At 40.3% G+C, this 20,065-nt stretch overlaps 1 long non-coding RNA gene and 1 gene segment (V, D, J or C); one reads left to right on the forward strand and one right to left on the reverse strand.

The window, feature by feature from the left end:
- Positions 1-2,950: 2,950 nt before the first annotated feature.
- LOC117069742 lies at positions 2,951-3,898 on the reverse strand. The segment is given in 2 exon segments: positions 2,951-3,673; positions 3,757-3,898. Coding segments are annotated over 2 exon segments (456 nt in total).
- Positions 3,670-7,530, forward strand: LOC117069767. 2 transcript variants are annotated; one of them, XR_004431649.1, is made up of 3 exons: positions 3,670-3,803; positions 4,689-5,116; positions 5,267-7,530. It is a non-coding gene; the product is annotated as an uncharacterized LOC117069767 (long non-coding RNA). The 2 variants fall into 2 exon arrangements; XR_004431650.1 differs by lacking the exon at positions 5,267-7,530 and having other exon boundaries at positions 4,689-4,837; positions 5,016-5,257.
- The last annotated feature ends 12,535 nt before the right edge of the window (positions 7,531-20,065 follow it).

A 20,065-nucleotide genomic window follows, 5' to 3' on the forward strand; every position in this document is an offset into this window, starting at 1 on the left:
AGAAAAAAGCTCCTAATCTCCACCTGCAGAACCTTATTTAGGAACTCTGTCTGTCTCAGGAGCAGGGGGTGGGGTTGCTAAAATTTCGTCATAAAATAGAGTCCTAAATGTGGTCTTGAAGGATCTGATTTCATTTACAGTAGAGTATGGAGAATTACAAAGCCCTCGAGTGCTCTCAAAAACAGTGGAGGCTGTGGTAAAATGAACTTGGAAGAAGATGGATGGATGCAGGAGAGATCCAGGCTAAACTGCAGGGCTGCTGGGTTGCAGGAGAGAACCAAAAAGAAAGATAGCGGGGAAGAGCTCTCCTGGGGTCAGTACAAATGTCAGGCACTGTTTGTTCAAAGGTGCCCATGTTTGTTTGGTTGAGTCTGTAGAGCAATTTAGACCTCAGTGCATTGTTGAAAATATAAATTTGCAACTGCACGTCGTGGAACTCAACATCTGGTCCTGGTCAGGGAAGAGACAGAGAGAGCCCAGCCCAAACCAGTGACATGCGAGGGTGACAGTGATATCCGTGACTGTGTGTCTGGGGATCTTTCAGGCAGGGCTTCCCTCACTCAGGAGAAAGTCTGGAGTTCACCTCCAATGATTTGTGACAAATATTGAAAGACATTCATGTTGTTTTTAGTTTCTAACACACACATACACACACAATGTTAAATGTGTGAATGCATGTGTGTGAACATAGGATTTTAGTCCTTTGTAGCACATACTCAGGAGTGAGATTTCTAGGTCATGGATTAAGGACAGGCTTAATTTGATAAGAAACTGTAAATGGTTTTCCCAGAAACTGTTTTATTTTGCACTAGCAATATTTTAGTCTCTAGGGGCCTGGCATGCTCACTGACCCTGGTGCTGCCAGCATTTCTTCTTTATTTTTTGTCATTCTAAAGCCTAGAGTCGTGTCTCCTTTTGATCTTTATTTGCATTTCTCTACTGGAAAATCACATTCATATGCTGATGTGTCATCTATACATCTTCTTTGATAAAAGGTTTACACAAACCTTTGCCTATTTTTAACAGATTGCTTCTTTTTACTGCTGAGTTTTGCAGGTTCTTATTATAATTACATTGGTAGATACATGATTTGCAAATATTTTCTCCTCTGAAGCTTGTCCTTCATTTTCTTGATAGTCACTTGATTAGGCAATGTCTTAAAATTCGATGAAGTTCAACTAATATTATTTTCACTTATTGATCATAAATTTTAATTTTGAGGATTACTGATCAACTGTTAATAATTTCATATTTTAATTGTATTTGTTTTTATTTTATATGTATAAATTTATGGGGAGTGACTGCAATTTTGTTACATATATATATTGCAAAGTAGTATTGGCTTTAATGTATCCATGATCCAAATAATGTACATTGTACCCCTTAAGTAATTTCCCACCATTCTCCTACCTTCTGCTCTCCTATCTTTCTGAGACTCAGTGTCCATCATTCCTTTCTCTGTGTCCCTGTGCACATATTACTTAGCTCCCATTTGTAAGTGAGAACATGTAGTGTGTACTCTTCTGTTTCCCAGTTATTACACTTAAAATAATGACCTCGAGTTCAATCCATGTAGCTGCAAAACACATGATTCCATTCCTTAATATGGCTGGATAGTATTTAATTGTATATATGTAACATTTTCTTTATAAAATTATCTTTTGTTAGACACAGCTTAATTCCTTAGATTGATGCATGTGCTACTGTGAATAGTTCTGCAGGAAAACCAAAGTCTGACTATCATTCTGATATAATGATTTAGTTTTCCTTTGGGTGGTTACCCAGGGGTGGGGTTATTGAACCAAAGGTAGTTCTACTTTTATTTCTTTGAAAAATCTCCTTACTGTTTTCCACAGAGGCTGTGCTCGTCTACATCCTCACCAACAGTGACTGACAGTTCCCTTTGCCTTCAATCCTCACCAGTGTCTCTTATTTTTGCCTCTTTAATAAGAGCCAGTCTGACTGGAGTAAGATATCTCTTTGCAGTTTCAACTGCATCTCCCTGATAATTAGTGGTGTTGAGCATTGTTTACATATCTACGGTGCAGTTTTATGTGTTGCTTAAAAGAGTTTCTGCTCGTGTCCTTTGTAATGAGGTTGCTTTTCGTAGCTATCAGTCCCCTGCCAGATGCAATGTGTGCCAGTATTGTTTATCATTCTGCAATTTGTCTGTTCACTCTGTGTGGGAGCTCTTTTAAAGTTCCATTTGTCTAATTTTTTATGTTATTGCTTGTGCTTTCGAGGTTTTAGTCATAAATTATTTACTAAGCTCAATGTCCAGAGGAGTTCTCCTGGGGTTTTCTTCGAGTACGTTTATAGTCTGAGGTCCTACAATCAAGCCTTCCGTCCATTTTCTGTAGGTTATGTATATGTTGAGATGTTGGGGTCCAGTTTCATTCTTCCGCATATGGCAGCCCAGTTGTCCCAGCAACATGGCATGAAGAGCGTGTCCTCCTCCCCGTGCATATTTCTGTTGTCTTTGTCAAAGATCACTTGGCCATAGATTGTGTGGCTAGTTCAGTAGCTTTTGAGTGCAGTTATTTGTTGCCATGGGATGATTTTCCTAAAATTGTGGACAGTTGTGTTTCGTGTTCAAACATGAGCTAGGATTTTCATAAGAAAGATATTGTTGGATTTCCCATTTCTTTTCCACATTGTTCCTCAGACTCACTGAGGTGGGTTTCTGAAGTCAAGTTGAGGTACTTCCCTTTCTAAGAGCTGGATTTTTACTTACCTGGGTATTTATGGGCTCCTGGTGTGGATATAAGGGTCACGTATCACGCCTACCCTATGATATTTTTAGAAATTTATTTGTACACTGACACTGTGAGACACTCCATGATGAGGATATATTCCATCTATTTTATTGTTTTATAAAATTACTTTATGATTGCAACTTTCTCTCTACAAGAAAAGCTACTATCTGGACTTCCTCAATTCCTCCTGCTCTCTTATCCCTACATTTTTCTCCAGTGTCATTTCCCGCAGTTTAATAAAGTTTAGTAAAGGCATATGTTCTGCTGATGTGTATTCTGCCCCTTGGGGTGGTATGAGCCCAAGAAACTGGTGGCCACATACCAGTGATGCATCTGGCTCAGGTAATAAGGACATTTCATGCTGAATCTTTGTCAAACAGGATACAGCTTATGCTTGCATGAACCATTAACAGGAGACAGGCCAGTTATTAGTAAAGAAGAAGGAGGAAGACAGGGCTCTGAGTCTAGTAGTGATGGGAAACCCAGGCCCTAGCAGGAAATGGCATCTCAGCTGCACTTTCCTGTTCTGCATTGGTGGGGAGGGAGCACCAATAAGAAGCAGCCTGGGTTCTTGTACAGGAGGCACCCTGGGCTGTGTCTCTGTGCTCCCTGTGCACAGTAATATGTGGCTGTGTCCACAGGGTCCATGTTTGTCATTGTAAGGACCACCTGGTTTTTGGAGGTGTCCTTGGAGATGGTGAGCCTGCTCTTCAGTGATGGGCTGTAGCGCTTATCATCATCCCAATAAATGAGTGCAAGCCACTCCAGGGCCTTCCCTGGGGGCTGACGGATCCAGCTCACACGCATTCCAGTAGTGCTGAGTGAGAACCCAGAGAAGGTGCAGGTCAGCGTGAGGGTCTGTGTGGGTTTCACCAGCGCAGGACCAGACTCCTTCAAGGTGACCTGGGACCAGACCCCTGTGGAGAAAGCAGAAGATGAAGCCCACAGAGGAGAGAACAGATGTTTTATCCCTGAGGGAATCCCTGATCACAGCACTCACATGAAGGGACGGTCAGCAGCAGGAGCGTGGAGCAAAGCGTGTCCATGGTGGGGCACAGGAGTCACTGAGCCAGGCCCTGTGCTCGGCTTTTCAACCCAGAGGAGGGTGGAGCTGGTGGAGATTTGCATTGCCCTCATCTGTGCCCTATTCTGTGGGATGGAGTCAGGTTTCAGGACTCAGGAGCGTAGTGCATCTGTGGTGAGGAGCAGTGACAGTAACATGATCAGTGTAATTCAGATGGCATTAATCTAAGGCTGGACAAGTAGTTTTGAGGAGATGCCTTGGCAGAAGTCATGATTGGGAGGTTGTGTTGGCCTTTGTGCAAGAATTATTTCATGATATTTCTTGTTATCAGGAATATGTGTGTGAGAATTCTCCCTACACTTCCCTGACTCCATTTGTCAGGATTTTGACACACGTGACTCCATTTTGATTCTTACAAATTTCACAATCTTGTCCTAAAAGCACTGGTGGAGAAGGACAGTTTATGTAGTAGCCAATTAATTCTACATCCACCTTCCATTTTAACCAGACAAGCTTATTTCTTTCACTACAAATGGCTACTGCATTTCCAGGGAAGCCAACACACAATACAGTGGGTGGTCCTGAGCAAGGAGAGGGAAGAAAGTACCTTCAGCCTCTTCCACATGGCTGGAGCAGCCACAGCCTGAGCCCAAACTGATTACAGGGAAGGGGCTTCAGCCCTTGAATTGAGATCACAGCAACTACATTTACCTTTTTCAGGGAGCAGGAAAATCCAAGGAATAGTGAGGATGACAACTAAAAAGAAATAAAATGAATTAGAATCAAAAGAAGCACCAGATCAGTGTTGATGTTAATTTGCATACTTCAGTGTCAGGAGAAGGGTCAGACATAAAGACTGTGAGGGTCCCATATTCTATATGACGCTGACCATGGTCCACCATCTTTAGGCTGGTATCACCCTCCCTAAAGACTATTCAAGTCAGAGAGACCCAGTAAGGTCTCTGCTGTGAGTGTGATTGGAGAAGATTCAACAGGTCCCACCGAGCTCATACACGTCTCCAATTCTGGCGACCATGGTTCAGTGCTTTTCATCTCTGTAAGTGTCAGTTTGCATTTTGTCCACGGGAGAATATGTCCTCAGAACACAATATTTAAAAAAATATTTAGAGATGGCAATGGTAGGCAGAGAATTTTGAAATTAGAGAAGTTCCCTGGAGAAACTCTCAGATGAAGAAAGTTTTTTTGTTTGTGTTTGTTTGTTTTCATCTTTGCAGGAAAGCAGTCCTAACTTTTCTGTGCACTTCCTTCTGGGATTGACTCTGATCAGTGAGTCCCGAGCACCCCCTGCAGCTAATTTGCCCATGTGTCCCTGGAGGTTTCTGTCTGTGCTCACACTGGCCTTTCCTCATGCACTTCTATTGCACAGTAATATAGTGATGTGTCCCTGGAGGTTTCTGTCTGTGCTCACACTGGCCTTTCCTCATACACTTCTATTGCACAGTAATATAGTGATGTGTCCCTGGAGGTTTGCGTCTGTGCTCACACTGGCCTTTCCTCACGCACTTCTGTTGCGCAGTAATATAGTGATGTGTCCCTGGTTTGCAGATTGACCATTTGCAGATACAGCATCTTCTTGACATTGTCTGCGGAGATGATAAATCAAAGAAAAATAAATATTCTGTAGGACAAATAAATCCTGAGAAAATCTATTCCCAGCACAATAATCTTTCCATGGACATTTTAGCAGAGTTTCTAGGTGAGTAGCCATATGATATACATCCATTACCTGAATCTATCCAAAAAAATAAAGATTGTCAACAATGGAAAATGAGGTTCCAATTTTATTTTTGCATTTGTATTTCTTTTATTATATAAATGTGTAAAGCAATTATAAAATTTCAATATTACATTTTTATAGCATACATAACTACCAACTGAGAAAGTTAAAAAAGTGATAGAAAAGAGAAAATAGACATATACAGTTATAATATCTCTCTTCTATATATAAAGGAGTATTACACTTTTGAATTAGAATTCAATTGTAGAAATGTCTTATTGTTATCCTTATGGTAACCTATAAAATATTAGTCACATAATAGTTAATAGTAAATTAATAGAAACAATATACATTGTTGTAAAAAGATAAATTAAAACAAGAATCATTGGATAAAAGAGTAATATCATTAAGAAATAATTCCTCACAGTCAACTAAAAAATTAGGATGCAGCAATTATCTCTCTCCAAGAAAACTTCTTTAGATATTCATGAATAGAAAAAATAAGGATAGAAAAATACATACCATGAAAACACAAACCAAAGCAAACTTGAATAGCTGTGAATTTCAGACCAAATAATCATAAAATGAATACCTTTGTAACTCAAGTGAAATATTACACAGAATAATGGGATCAACTTTCCAAAATACATTATAAAACACTTATTAAATGGATTTGGAACAGCAAATACACTAACAAATATAGAAGATGGAGATAGAAGTGTCCCAAATGACACTTTCAACTACTTGATACATTTGTATCTATAAAATATTCACCTGGAAAACTTCAGAAATACAAGCTGTGATTTACCAGAAGAGAATAAAGGAACATGACAACTGAATTCAAAGTGATGACCTTGATGGAATCTGGGAACAAACAAATATAGAAAAGCAACAGCAAAGAGAGATTCCGTCTCAAAAAAGAAAAAAAAAAGAAGAAGAAGAAGATATCTGCTAAAAGAGACAAACTATGAAATATTTAAAATCGTTCATTTTGAGATATATTTGATTGGCCAAGGCCCATGACACCACTCCAGGAGTTCCTGAGAATATGTGTCTAAAATGGTTTGGTTACAGCTTGATTTGATATATTTTAGTGGGTCAGAAGTTACAGGCAGATGTTAATCAACACATGTGAGCTATACCATTTACGCAGTCCAGAAAGGCAGGAAAAGTTTATGCCCAGACTTCCAGGACATAGGTGAATTCAAAGATTTTCTGATTGGCAATTGGTTGAAATGTAAGGCAATACACTTCTTACAAATGAGTGTCTAGATTAAGATAAGGGGTTGTGGAGATCGTAGTTCTTATTATGCAGATGAAGCCTCCAGGTAGCAGACTTCAGAGAGAATAGATCATTAGGTCTTCCTGTTTGTCATGTGGTGTTATGCTAGAATCAGGTTGTAATTTGGTGTCTTTTTTCTATGAAGAGTGTTTATAGCAAAAATATAGTTTTGTCAGTCTTAAAATCTTTGTTTTATTGCTAATGCTGACCACTGGCGCCTTAATTCCAATGACAGGAGAATTAATGAGGCATGTCTGACCTCTCACTTTCCCATCATTGCTGGAACAAGTTTTAGAATTTACTTTGAAATCTCCTTGGCTGAGGGTTGGGTTCATTCAGTTGCTTGAGGAAGCTTAGAATTTTATTTTTGGTTTACAAAATAAATTATTGGAAAAATGCTACATAAGGTCTGGTATGGAATAATTTTAAATTTATTAATGTAAATGTCTTAACACCATGTCTTATCATGATGGAGGATATTCATCTTAGGAGATACTTGGAGGTGGGAACACACGGTATTAACTTTATAATTATTTTATCTATTATTATTCTGAATCAAAGGTACATTAATGTAAAAAGACGATCATAAGAATACAAGTCACAACTGATAAAATACGTTTCTGGAAATTCTATAATTCTAATTATAATTATGAACATATATTCTAGAAGAAAATATTGAAATTACAATAAAAAATGAGAAATGTTTATCTGTATCAAAAAACATGGGAAGCACCTAATGCTAAAATCAAGCAAAGAGAGTGCTACTCATATAGTTATTTTATTTTCTATAATATGATAAATAAAAAGTATTATTATAGGCATTTTATAGACCAATAATGAGCACACTTATGTTAATTTTTTCTTAACTTTGTGCCAATATCTTGTTAATTGCATATAGGTATTTGTTACTGTGTGTGTCATTTCCAAAGTATTAAGCTATTATTTTTCATATTAATATGACTCCTCTGTAGACCTTAGGTATTGCAAATGCTTTCTATAACTCTTTTGCTTTTGTATTTTCTACTGTCTCTTCACATGAAACTCTTCAATTTGCATAACTATATAGATGGATAAAATATTTTATAAGTTTATAATCACACATACACATACACATATGTACATATGCTCAGTACTGAAACATACATGTGAAAATACAAAAATGGGTCGGATGTGGTGGCTCACGCCTGTAATCCCAGCACTGTGGGAGGCCAGGTGGATGGATCACCTGAGGTCAGGAGTTTGAGACGAGCCTGGCCAACATGGTGAAACCCCATCTATACTAAAGATACAAAAAAGCAAATACAAAAATGAACACATATCCAAATACCAAAACAGAACACGACTTTATTTAATATTATTTTAATTATTTAATTGAATTGAATTTACTCTGTTTTATAGCATAATGTAGTATTCCAAAATGTTGTTGTTCTGTGTGATTGCTTCTGTATCCTAATGCCAGTAAACAAACATATTTATAGGCAAGTTTTGGTAGAACTTAAAGTAAATGCCATTCTTGCCAAATTAAATAATGTACAGTGGTATTCATGTATAGCCTCTGTGTTGGTTTATTTGTCATTTATGCTATTAGTATACTTTAAATATCTGTCAATTATTAATAAATTTAATAAAATATAAGAAACATCACTTAAAAATTTTTATTACATTATTGGTTAAATTCACATTATATTTTTATAAAAGTCAGGATAAAATGTTCTTATTTAGAAATTAGGATTGTTTTCTACCATTGATATTGCATAAAGTTTCAATACAAATTCTAGATGTTTATTTGCCAATACTCCTGGATGCTAGAGAACATCCAGCAATATGGAACTGAAATCAGCCCAGGATTCCCAGAATTCACTCACAATGGCAGCTTGCTAGAGGGTGGTCTGAGAGTTTGCAAACACTTCAGGGGTTTGAACTTCATCATCAAAGCGCTTATGAGCCTCAGTGCTGAGCACACAGAGAGCAGCAGGAGCAGCAGAACCCACTCTGCGGTACTTAGGAGAAAGACTTGGATGTCGTGGGGTGATGTCTGCAGGACCCTAGAAAAGGGTGAGGAGGTCAGAGAGTCTGCAGGTGATTGAGTATATTTCCTCTCCTCTCCTCTCCTCTCCTCTCCTCTCCTCTCCCTTCTCTCCGTCTCTCTTTCTTCTTTCCGTCTGTCTCTCAGTCTTTCTTTTCAGAGTTTCTTTCTGTCACCCAGGCTGGAGTGAAGTGGCATGATCTCAACTCACCGCAACCTCCTCCCCTGTGGTTCAAGCCATTCTCCTGCCTCAGCCTCTCAAGTAGCTGGGATTACAGGTGCCTGCCACCATGCCTGACTAATTTTGTATTCTTACTAGAGACAGGGTTTTGCCATGTTGGCCAGGCTGGTCTCGAACTCCCAACTTCAGTTATCCACCCACCTCAGCCTCCCAAAATGCTGGGATTACAGGCGTGAGACACCACACCCGGCCTAGATGAGCACATTCTAAGGAGAACTCTTATCTTCCTAAACTTGGTTGGCTTCAATTATCACCAAGAGAAGCAAACAGATTCACCAGACATGGAGAAGACAAAATAAAGGGACTTGTTTCCTTACTGGAAGACTGAGGAAGACCAAAGGATTTGATGGAAGAAGGGAAGGTGGAGAAACAGTGTGAAGAGAAGAACCCCAGAACTCAACAAAGGTGGAGGAACTGACCCCGGAACGTGGTTTTTCACCTCCACAAAAGGCAGACGAAAGGAATAGAAACTTAACACCATGAAACTGCTGAGTTATTGTTAGAAAAGGATTTACAATTGTATGACTGACACAGCACAAAAAACAAAAACCCATGCATGGAACCAAAGTTTGAATTAGGCATACACCATTTCTTATTATCAAAACACATTGAATTACTATTGCTAGTATTATTCTAAAAATATGCAGGGTTAAAAGTTGAATTGAATTCCTGTTCTAAGTTAATGATTTGTATGTGAAAGAAACCATAGGTTACAAGGAAGAAATGGTGAGAGATCCTGGGAAGACTTTTGCTTGACCAGCTCAGGAATCAGCAATGTCTAAAAGCAAATCTCACCCTTCCCAGGCACCCAATGTGGATCTGCCTCCTAAGTGAACCGTGGTGTCCTCAACAATTGATTCCCTGGTGGTTGCGGAGAGCCCCATGGTGGCCCGAGCACTCCTTGTTGGTCCTGAACCCCTGATGTCCTCAATGTCCTTCAGTGGTCATGTGTCTCCTGGTGGTCTTCTGTGCCGTTAGGTTGTGCTGTTAGCCCTGGTGGATTCTGAGAACCTCTTGGTGATCCTGAGAGTTTCCTGATGGTCTGGAATGCACCCTCATGATTCTGTGCCCCTTGCTTGTGTTGAGCGTGCCCTGGCGTCCTGAGTGCCCCTGGTGTCCTGAGTGCCCCGTTGTCCTGAGCCCCTCCTGCTGGTCTTGAGCTCCCCCTAGTGTTCTGAGCACCCCATAGTGTCCTGAGCACACCCTGCTATCCCGAGCACCTCCTGGTGGTTCTGAGCCCATTCACCACAAAGTCCCCTCTTGTCTTCCTGCAGGGAGGTTTGCCTCTAGACTCACATAGATGTCCCTCTCTGTGTCTCTCACAGTAACACACTGCCTACTCCTCAGCTCTCACGTAGATCATTTTAAAGGAGATTGTGATATTAAGTGTTATCCCTGGGAATTGTAAATTTTCCTTGTGCTGGTGCAGAGCCGCTACCACCCACTCCAGCCCCTCTCCTCCAGCCATCTGGGCCCAATTCATGCTGTAGTCAGTGAAGGTGAATCTTGATGCTTTGCAAAAAAAGACTAAGAGAACAGCCAGGCTATTTTGCCAAAGACTAAAATATAGATCCAGTAAACTTTTGAGGTTTTCCAGGAATTTGGAGAGAAGGTGTGTGGATTAGGTGAAACACACACTTTTTAATCACAATGAAACTATTTTCACGATGTCCAATGATAAACACATGGCATAAATAATTTGTGAAAGCTCATAATTTTTTGAGACAAAGTGTTAACCTAAATGCATACAACTTCAAAAGTATTTACCTGGTCATGAAACAGAATAAAATGAAATCTGTATGCAATATCTGACAATGATAAAATTGTTTGAACTAATTTCACTGCAGAAGGTGGGGGCATGAATAAAAGAATCAAGTATCTTTGGTAAGAATTTGATGTTGTGATAGTAAAATATAAATAAGCTACACATAAACAATGGACAGTAGTTGATACACATATTTTCAACAAGGGTCAGTTTAACAATTCTAACACATTTTGTGTATTTTGAAATTGTGCACTAAGTAAATTAATTTCGTATGGTAGAAGAGGTTTCCTCAATTTAGAGTGTGGGATTATGGACAGGCAAAGAAAGAAGGCTATGAATGTCTATGTGGATCTCAGTAGCATGAAGAAACCAGTATGTTCTTCGGTCTAAGGTAATATAGAAACAGAAGAATAGATTCACAAACACTTTGATTTTGAATGTTTGTGGGTAAATAATACATGTGTATATTTATGGAGTACCTGACTTTGATACAGCATGAAATGCATAATAATCACATTATGATGAATGGTTTATACATCCTCTCAAGTATTAGTTATTTGATTTACCTACATTCCATTTGTACACTTTTAGTTATTTTGCAATCTATAATTATGTTATTAAGGACTATACTTAGTCTGTTGTGTTATCAAATATTCTGTATTGTTTATTATTTCTAACCACTTTTTCTACCCATTGAGCATCCCCAGTAATCCCCATCCACCATAGACCTTCCCTACCTCTGGTGACCATCCTTTCACTCTGTCTCCACGAGTTCAATTGTCTTAATTTTTAACTTTCACAACTAAATGAGAATATGGGAAGTTTGTGTTTTGGTTCTGGGCTTATTTCAATTAATATAATGAACTCCAGTTTCATCCATGCTGTTGCAAATGACAAAATCTCATTCTTTTCACGGCATAATATTAATCCATATCCTATATGCACCAGTTTGATTTATCCATTCATCTGTTAATGGGCACTTAGGTTACTTTCAAATTTTGGCTGTGATGAACAGTGCTGTAACAAACACGGTAGTGCAAAAAACATTTGTTTTTGTGGGCGGGGGGTACTTGCCAGCAGCAAAATTGCTGGCTTATATAATGCTATTATTAGGTTTTGAGGAATCTCTAAACTGTTCTCCATAGTGGTTGTATTAGTTTAAATGCCCACTAACAGTTTATGAGTGTTCCCATTTCTCCAGATCCTTACCAGCATTTCTTTTTGTCTGGCTTTTGGTTAAAATAATTTTAAAATCAGATGAGATGATATTTCACTGTAGTTTTGTTTTACATGTTTCTGATGATCAATGTCGTACAACACATTTTTATATGACTGTTGAAATTTGAAAGTCTTATTTTTAGAAATAATTATTGCCTGCTTTTTACTCGGATTACTAGAAGATTTTCCTCTAGAGTTGTCTGAGATCCTGGTATATTCTGGTGATTAATCCTTTGTTTGATGGGTAGTAATGTCTCTTTATCTCACACTGTGAAGGACATGATGTCATCACTCACAGGTGCATTCCTGGATATACACACAGCATCAATGGAAAAGCAGTCGTTTGGCACTGTTGCCTTTGACAGTCTCTACTTCATGTCTCTGTTTGGGAGTCTATATCTCTTAAAATAACAACTGGATGCTATTCTGTACTCACTGCTGGCATGGTGTCACTGTTTTGTGTCAAAAATCAATCCACAATCTAATGCAATTAAATTCGTTCCTATTTGGAGGATCTGTTTTTAAGGCTTGTCATGACCCAGAATGTTATTTTATTTTTCAGTAAAATGGGTCTGGCAATATTTTGCAGGCTGGCCTTGAAATCCTGGGCTCAGGTGGCCTTCCCACAATGGCATCCTGACTAGTTGAAAATACAGGCACATGGCACAGTGTCCATCTGATTATTCTTAAATTATACTATTTCTCATTCTCTCTGCTAAACCAAGTGTATTATTGCTCTCACGGAGCTGTCAGCTTTTCATTAATTACTTACAACAAAAATATATTGTGTGTTTTAGGATAACTTTAGTGCAGAAATTACTCACATTGGACTGCAAATATAGTCACACACTTTAGAGCGTGCTGTATCTCTGTTTTTATGCTCTGCATCTTTACCTATAAAAATATAACAGCCTTTGCCTTGGTGCACACGAAATTATTCATATATCTCAGAGTGACATTCCTGCTTTAAGAGCAGAAAACTGTAGGGGAGTCATGGACTCACATAGTCTCATTGCACCCCTCCCAGGAAACTTCCCAGAACCTCTGCCATGTAAGTGAGCAGGGGTGAGAATAATTGGGGTCCCTCTGTTCTTGGTCTATAATGCGTGGCAAGAAAACTCTGTCTCATAAGTGAGGCTGGGAGGAGACAGGCATCCATCTCATCACAGACTGAAATTTAGTCTCCACCGTGAGATCTGACACCATGGCTTCAATTGAGATCTGAGGGAGAGGAAGCACCATCTTCCTTTCAGATCAGCTCAAGGTCAAGTTTCTGTCATCCTGAGCTGCAAACGAGAGTAATGCTCGTCTCTCAAGTACGGTGGAATCTCACTGCCTTTAATGACACTTGGCAAATGTTTTAGTCTGTTTCAGCTGCTATAACAGAACTCCATAAAATGGGTGGCTCAGAAATGTCATAAACATATTTTTCTGAATTCTCAAGGCTAGGAAGTTGAAGATCTAGATGCTTTTGAGATTGGTGAGGACCAGCAATTTCTGGTGAGGACCAGCAATTATGTTCATAGGGGTGTAACTGATATATCCACACGAAAAATTGTGCTTGGATGTTCACTTACATTTCCCCAAAAATGGACACATTTTGTGTTATTTTTGGTGAGTTGAGCAATTCTAAGGCTTGAATAGGGAACTGAAGCCTGCAGGTTCAGCACATGTATCCCAGAACTTAAAATGAAATAAAATTCTATAAACAAACTTACAAATAAATGAGGTAAGAAAATTTTGTCAGAAAAATTAATATTGAGCTCTTACCTGAAGTCTGCTGGTGGTAAGTTACATAATGGGGCTGCGGTGAGATAGGCTAGCAGGTGCTGTAATTCTGAACCCCTCAATGACACCCAACCAGCAGTCTTTGGCTGTGGGTACGTTAGGGGTCCCAGACATGGGAAAACTCTATTACTCCATAAAACTGGGCTGGGGGCCTCTGAATACTCTAAGTTTGGCAGGAGTAGCCCCTACCCCAAATTCTGCAGTCAGTCAATCTCTGCTCTTTCCCTGGGGTCACGAGAGATGATGTGGAGAAGGTTCAGTGATATGGTTTGTCTGTGTCCCCATGCAAATCTCATCTTAGTTGTAACTCCCACAGTCCCCACATGTCGTGGGAGGAACCTAGTGGAAGGCGATTGAAATTGGGGGCAGGTGTCTCCTGTGCTGTTCTCTTGATAGTGAATGAGTCTCATGAGATCTGATGGTTTTAAAAGGGGAGTTTTCCTGCACGATCTCTCTTCTCCTGTCTGCCACCATGTCAGATGCGCTTTTCATCTTCTGCCATGATTGTGAGGCCTCCCCAGCCAGGTGGAACTGTAAATCCAATAAACCTCTTTTGTAAATTGTTCAGTCTGGGGACAAGCATAACAGACTAATACAGTAATTGGTACCAGTAGAGTGAGACATTGCTGAAAAGATAACCAAAAATGTGGAAGCGACTTTGGAACTGGGTAATGGGCAGATTGGAACAGTCTGCAGGGCTCAGAAGAAGACAGGAAAATGTGGGAAAGTTTGGAACTTCCTAGAGACTTGTTGAATGGCTTTGACAAAAATGCTGATGTTTATATGAACAATGATGTCCAGGCTGAGGTGGTCTCAGATGGAGATGAGGAACTCATTGGAAACTGGAGCAAAAGTGATTCTTGTTTTGTTTTAGCAGAGACTGGCAGCATTTTGTCCCTGTCCTAGAGAATTGTGGAACTTTAAACTTGAGAGGGATGATTTAACATATCTGGCAGAAGAAATTTCTAAGCAGCAAAGAATTCAAGAAGTGACTTGAATGCTGTTAACGGCATTCAGTTTTAAAAGGGAAACAATGTAAAAGTTTGGAAAATTTGCAACCTGGCGATGCAGTAGAAAAGAAAATCTTATTTTCTGAGGTAAATTCAAGCCAGCTGCAGAAATTTGCATAAGTAATGAGGAGTCGAATGTTAATCCTCAAGACAATGGGGAAACTGTCTCCAGGGAATGTTACAGGTCTTCATGGCGGCCCCTCCCATCACAGGCTCAGAGGCCTAAGAGAAAAAAGTGTTTTTTTGGGCCAGGCCCCGGGTGCCCATGCTGTGTGCAGCCTAGGCTCTTGGTGCCCTGCCTCCAGTCACTCCAGCCATGGCTGGAAGAGGCCAATATAGAACTCAGGCCATGGCTTCAGATGGTGCAAAACCCAAGACTTGGCAACTTCCACGTGATATAGAGACTGTGAGTGCACAGAAGTCAAGAATCAGTGATCGAGAACCTCTGCCTAGATATCAGAAGATGTATAAAAACAGCTGGGTGTCCTGGCAGAAGTTTGCTGCAGCGGTGGAGTACTCATGGAGAACCTCTGCTAGGGCAGTGAGGAAGGGAAATATGGGGTCAGAGCTCCCACACAGAGTCCCTACTGGGGCACTGCCTACTGGACCTGTGAGAAGAGGGCTGCTGTCCTCCAGACCCCACAATGGTAGATCCACTGACAGCTTGCACTGTGTACCTGGAAAAGACATAGACCCTCAACACCAGCCTGTGAAAGCAGCCAGGAGGGAGACTGTACCCTGCAAAGCCACAGGGATGGAGCTGCACAAGACCATGGGAAATCACCTGTTGCATCAGCATGACCCAGTTGTGAGAAATGGGGTCATAGGTGATAATTTTGGAGCTTTAATATTTGACTGCTCTGCTGGATTTTGGACTTGCATGGAGCCCCTTTGTTCTGGACAATTTCTGTCATTTGGAATAGGTGTGTTTACCCAGTGCCTGTATCCCCATTTTTTCTAGGAATTAACTTGCTTTTGATTTGACAGGCTCTTAGGTGGAAGGGACTTGCCTTGTCTCCAATGAGATGTTGGACTGTGGACTCTTGAGTTAATGCTGAAATGAGTTAAGACTTTGGGGTCTGTAAGAAAAGCATGACTGTTTTTGAAATGTGAGGACATGAGATTTGGGAGGGATCATGGGGTAAAATGATACGGTTTGGCTGTGTCCCCACCCAAATCTCATCTTGAATTGCAATCCCATATTCCTAATGTCATGGGAGGGACCCCACGGGAGGTGATTGAATTATGGCAGAGGGTCTCTCCTGTGCTGTTTGTGTAATAGTGCATGATTCACGCAAGGTATGATGGTTGCAAAAAGGGAGATCCCTGCACAAGTTCTCTTCTCTTGTCTGCCACCATGTCAAATGTGCTTTTCACCTTCCACCATGATTGTGAGGCCTTTCCAGTCATGTGGAACTGTAAGTTCAATAAAACGCTTTCTATGGTAAATTTCCCAGTCTCTGGTATGTCTTTATCCGCAGCATGTAAACAGACTAATAGTCAGACATGCTCTACTCAAGGTCTCGGCACATAGAGAAAAACCAGAGAAAGTGGAGAATGCATTTTCTTGATTTGTTGAACAAACCTATAGAACACACAACTCTGTACCAGGACATCATGCAGAATTAAGAAATTATGTAGGCCGGGCACGGTGGCTCAAGCCTGTAATCCCAGCACTTTGGGAGGCCGAGACGGGCGGATCACGAGGTCAGGAGATCGAGACCATCCTGGCTAACACGGTGAAACCCCGTCTCTACTAAAAATACAAAAAACTAGCCGGGCGAGGTGGCAGGCGCCTGTAGTCCCAGCTACTCGGGAGGCTGAGGCAGGAGAATGGCGTAAACCTGGGAGGCGGAGCTTGCAGTGAGCTGAGATCTGGCCACTGCACTCCAGTCCGGGCGACAGAGCGAGACTCCGCCTCAAAAAAAAAAAAAAAAAAGAAATTATGTAATTGGAATACATGTGAAAATTACAATCATTTGCAGGCACACATTTGCTCATATATCTTCCAATGAAATAAAGTAAATGCCATTGTTCTGCGTAAAAATCATCAGAGTGTGTCGACCCTGAGAATACACCTCTCTCTGTCCCTCTAAAGGCAGGAAAATGCACATGGATCAGGTGTCAAGCTGCTGCTTTCTGATGTCTGCGGTATGGCTTGTGCTGAAGCCCAGATCTGTGGTCCACTCTAATGAAAGAAATGACTCTTCAGTGATTCTGAGGCAGAGCTATTGCTAGAGTCATGGGGACCCCCCATTGTGTAATGTTGACTTGTGGAAGACTCAAATATGTTTCACACATTCCTTGCACAGCACAGAAACCTAAGAAACTTTCACCCAATCTTCCCTCCAAATCTCCTTCACTCAGGGACCGATTTCCACCCTATGCCATCAGCTTACCCGGCCTCATGTCACCCCCTGTGCATTTCATCTCAAAAGAGTGAATGTACTTCTTATGAAAAATGCATGACTACCTAATCCAGTCTTGGAGTTTTCTTCTCGTAAGACCAATAACACAAATATTTCAGCAAAATTATTTATCATATGAGTATGACTATAGTTGGCAATCGTATTTGGAAAAAAAAAACTCTAATGTTGGATAATGAAGTTGGAACAAGGGCAAAGACTGTCCTCATTTTTATTGATGACCTGGGGTATAGTAGAGGTAGGTGTTGACCTCAAGGTAAGAGGATTGGAATCTCATTTCAACTGTCTGAGCATACTCATGCAGGCCTCCCTGGGGTTCCAAGGCTTGCATGGCAAAGCTGTTAGTGTTGTCATCTATAATTCTAGCACCACATTTAAGGGAACAGCATACTGTAAAGCAAATAATGAGAACTAGGGTAAGGCGAGCAATTCGCACTTTTAAAAGCAAAGATTTGAAAGCATTAGTTTATGACTTTGTAGCCCACAAATAATTTAGAATTTACTCCAAACTGCCAAAATAATCTCAAGAACAGCAAACTACAGGTGTATTATATTTTTAAAGCTTTTTTTTCTGTTGTCCCCATTTTTATTAAAAACAAATCAAGATAGGGCTCATTTATTTACAAAATAAACTTTAGTCTTATTATCCATGACCTTATTATTTGCAAAGCACAGCACAAATAATTATTTTCTACGTAGGGTTTTTAAATTGGCTTTGATGGAACTCTGTTCCATAAGGAATCTCAGATAACTTTTTAAATGCCAAGCCCAGCCATGGATTTTTACCCTTAAATACCCGTGAGTTTGGTAAATTACTTCTCCTTTGGGGTCCAATGATAACTTGGGTTTCTTGGGCCTGTTAGAAAGTGACATTCTTTACTTACCACTGGCCAGAAACCCTGTACAAAGACTGTGTGGACAAGGTAAGAGGCCGGTTTTTCCAAGGGGCTCTTATTGGCTGTATAAGTCAAGTTTGATTGCTTAAGGGCAAGCATGCCGTTATAGTCAAAGACTTGGTAAAATAACCAGTTTCTCCAATTGTGTCCTGTTGCAAAAAAAATTCTGATTGCACTTATGCAAAAATTATATTGCCATAAATTATGAATATTCACAAATAATTTTCAAATTCTAGAGAAAGTGAGCAGAGAGAAACAAATGTGCTCTAAATTTTATATACAGGACTATACTCAACTGTAAAAGGTATAAAGAGCCCAAAAGAAAAGTTTTCTTGGGCAACGTTTTAAGTGAAAAGTCAAAAAAACTTACTTTAGTCTTCTATTTGATAGTTTTATCTCTCTTCTATTGTAACTGTCTTCAGAGTTGTTAATCAAAAACCTGCATGTAAGAGCATCTGTTAGAGTTTCATAGATGATTATAAAACCATCACTTAAAGAGAATCAAAACAAGATGATAAGATGTTATAGAACTAAAAGGGAGGAATTGAAGCCACCGCTGCAAAGTTGTAACTGAAACAGTGAAAGAGCTATGACCTAACCTGCTCCATCTCTCTTCAAACCTGCAAGTTGGCTTTGTTCATTCCTGAGTGTAGGCTTAACTAACTTTGGGAGGAACTTAGTTTAGTTTATAGTTTAAAACAAAGATGATAACAGCCTTTTCCCAAAACAAATCCCCTTAGTCCTGAGGGCTAGACTGACTTTGGGGGACCAACGATTTATTCAAAATATTAGAAATTACGTTTTAAGAGTCATTCAGCTGGTGGCTAAAAATTCTAATCCTTCCCAATTTGCTCCTGGGGATAAAATCAGTATTATAAAGCCTAAGATCAATGTTTAGATATTTTGTGGACCCTGCACATGATGGATCAGCTGGCATCACCCAGATCAATAAAATGGCTCATCTGATCTTGTGGCCCCCTCCTAGAAACTGACTCAGCACAAGACACCTTCGACTCCCTATGATTTCATCTCTGACCCGACCCGTCAGCACTCCTGACTCACTGGCTGCCCCCAACCCACCAAGCTATCCTTAAAAAATCCTGTTCCTGAATGCTCAGGGAGACTGATTTCAGTAACAATAAAACTCTGGTTTCCAATAAATAAATATCATGGCAACAATCGATTTTATGTGTCCCCTTGACTCATAGCGTCATTTATTCAATTACACACTAACCTAGGTGTTGCACTGATGGTATAATACAAGTGCTAGTAAAGCCTGTTATCATTTTTTCCTAAGTCAGGAAGACTGTCCTGGATAACCTAGGTGGGGCTGATTCTGTCAGAGCCTAAGAGAAGACAATGGGACTCAATGGAGTATGACAGGTGCTGATATTCCCAGGAATTCCAACTCCATTGACCTGAAATCCTGTAGGATTTGCCAAACCAGACCCTACAACTGCTGTCACCCAGAGGTGACAGCACAATAGAGTGTCCATCCTCAGCTCTCCCCAAAGTCACAGATGAAGGAGGAAGTTCTGTGATAGTGTGAGAAACAGAAGATCAGCTCTACATCAATATCTCATTTGGCAAAGCTAACATTATCCCCTTGGTGACTAGTGTCCACTTCATTTCCAAATGCCTCCGTGCACAGAAGGCAGCAGGCGGGTCCAGGCAACGGTGAGTGGGAAAATCCCCTTAGCCTCCCCAGGTGTCACAGGAGCCACAGCCTGGGCCACACCTGAGTTCCAGGTAACAGACCCGAGCCCTGAGATTTAGACCACAGAAAACACACCCTCTATTTTCAGGGAAGAGAAGAAAAGGGAACTGGGAGAATGACATGTAGACAGAAGAAAAACTGATTAGCAAAGTAGGGCCAGCTGGATCAGTTCTGAGTC

Source organism: Trachypithecus francoisi, unplaced genomic scaffold (genome assembly GCF_009764315.1).
Source record: "Trachypithecus francoisi isolate TF-2019V2 unplaced genomic scaffold, Tfra_2.0 Lachesis_group3, whole genome shotgun sequence".
Lineage (NCBI taxonomy): Eukaryota > Metazoa > Chordata > Mammalia > Primates > Cercopithecidae > Trachypithecus > Trachypithecus francoisi.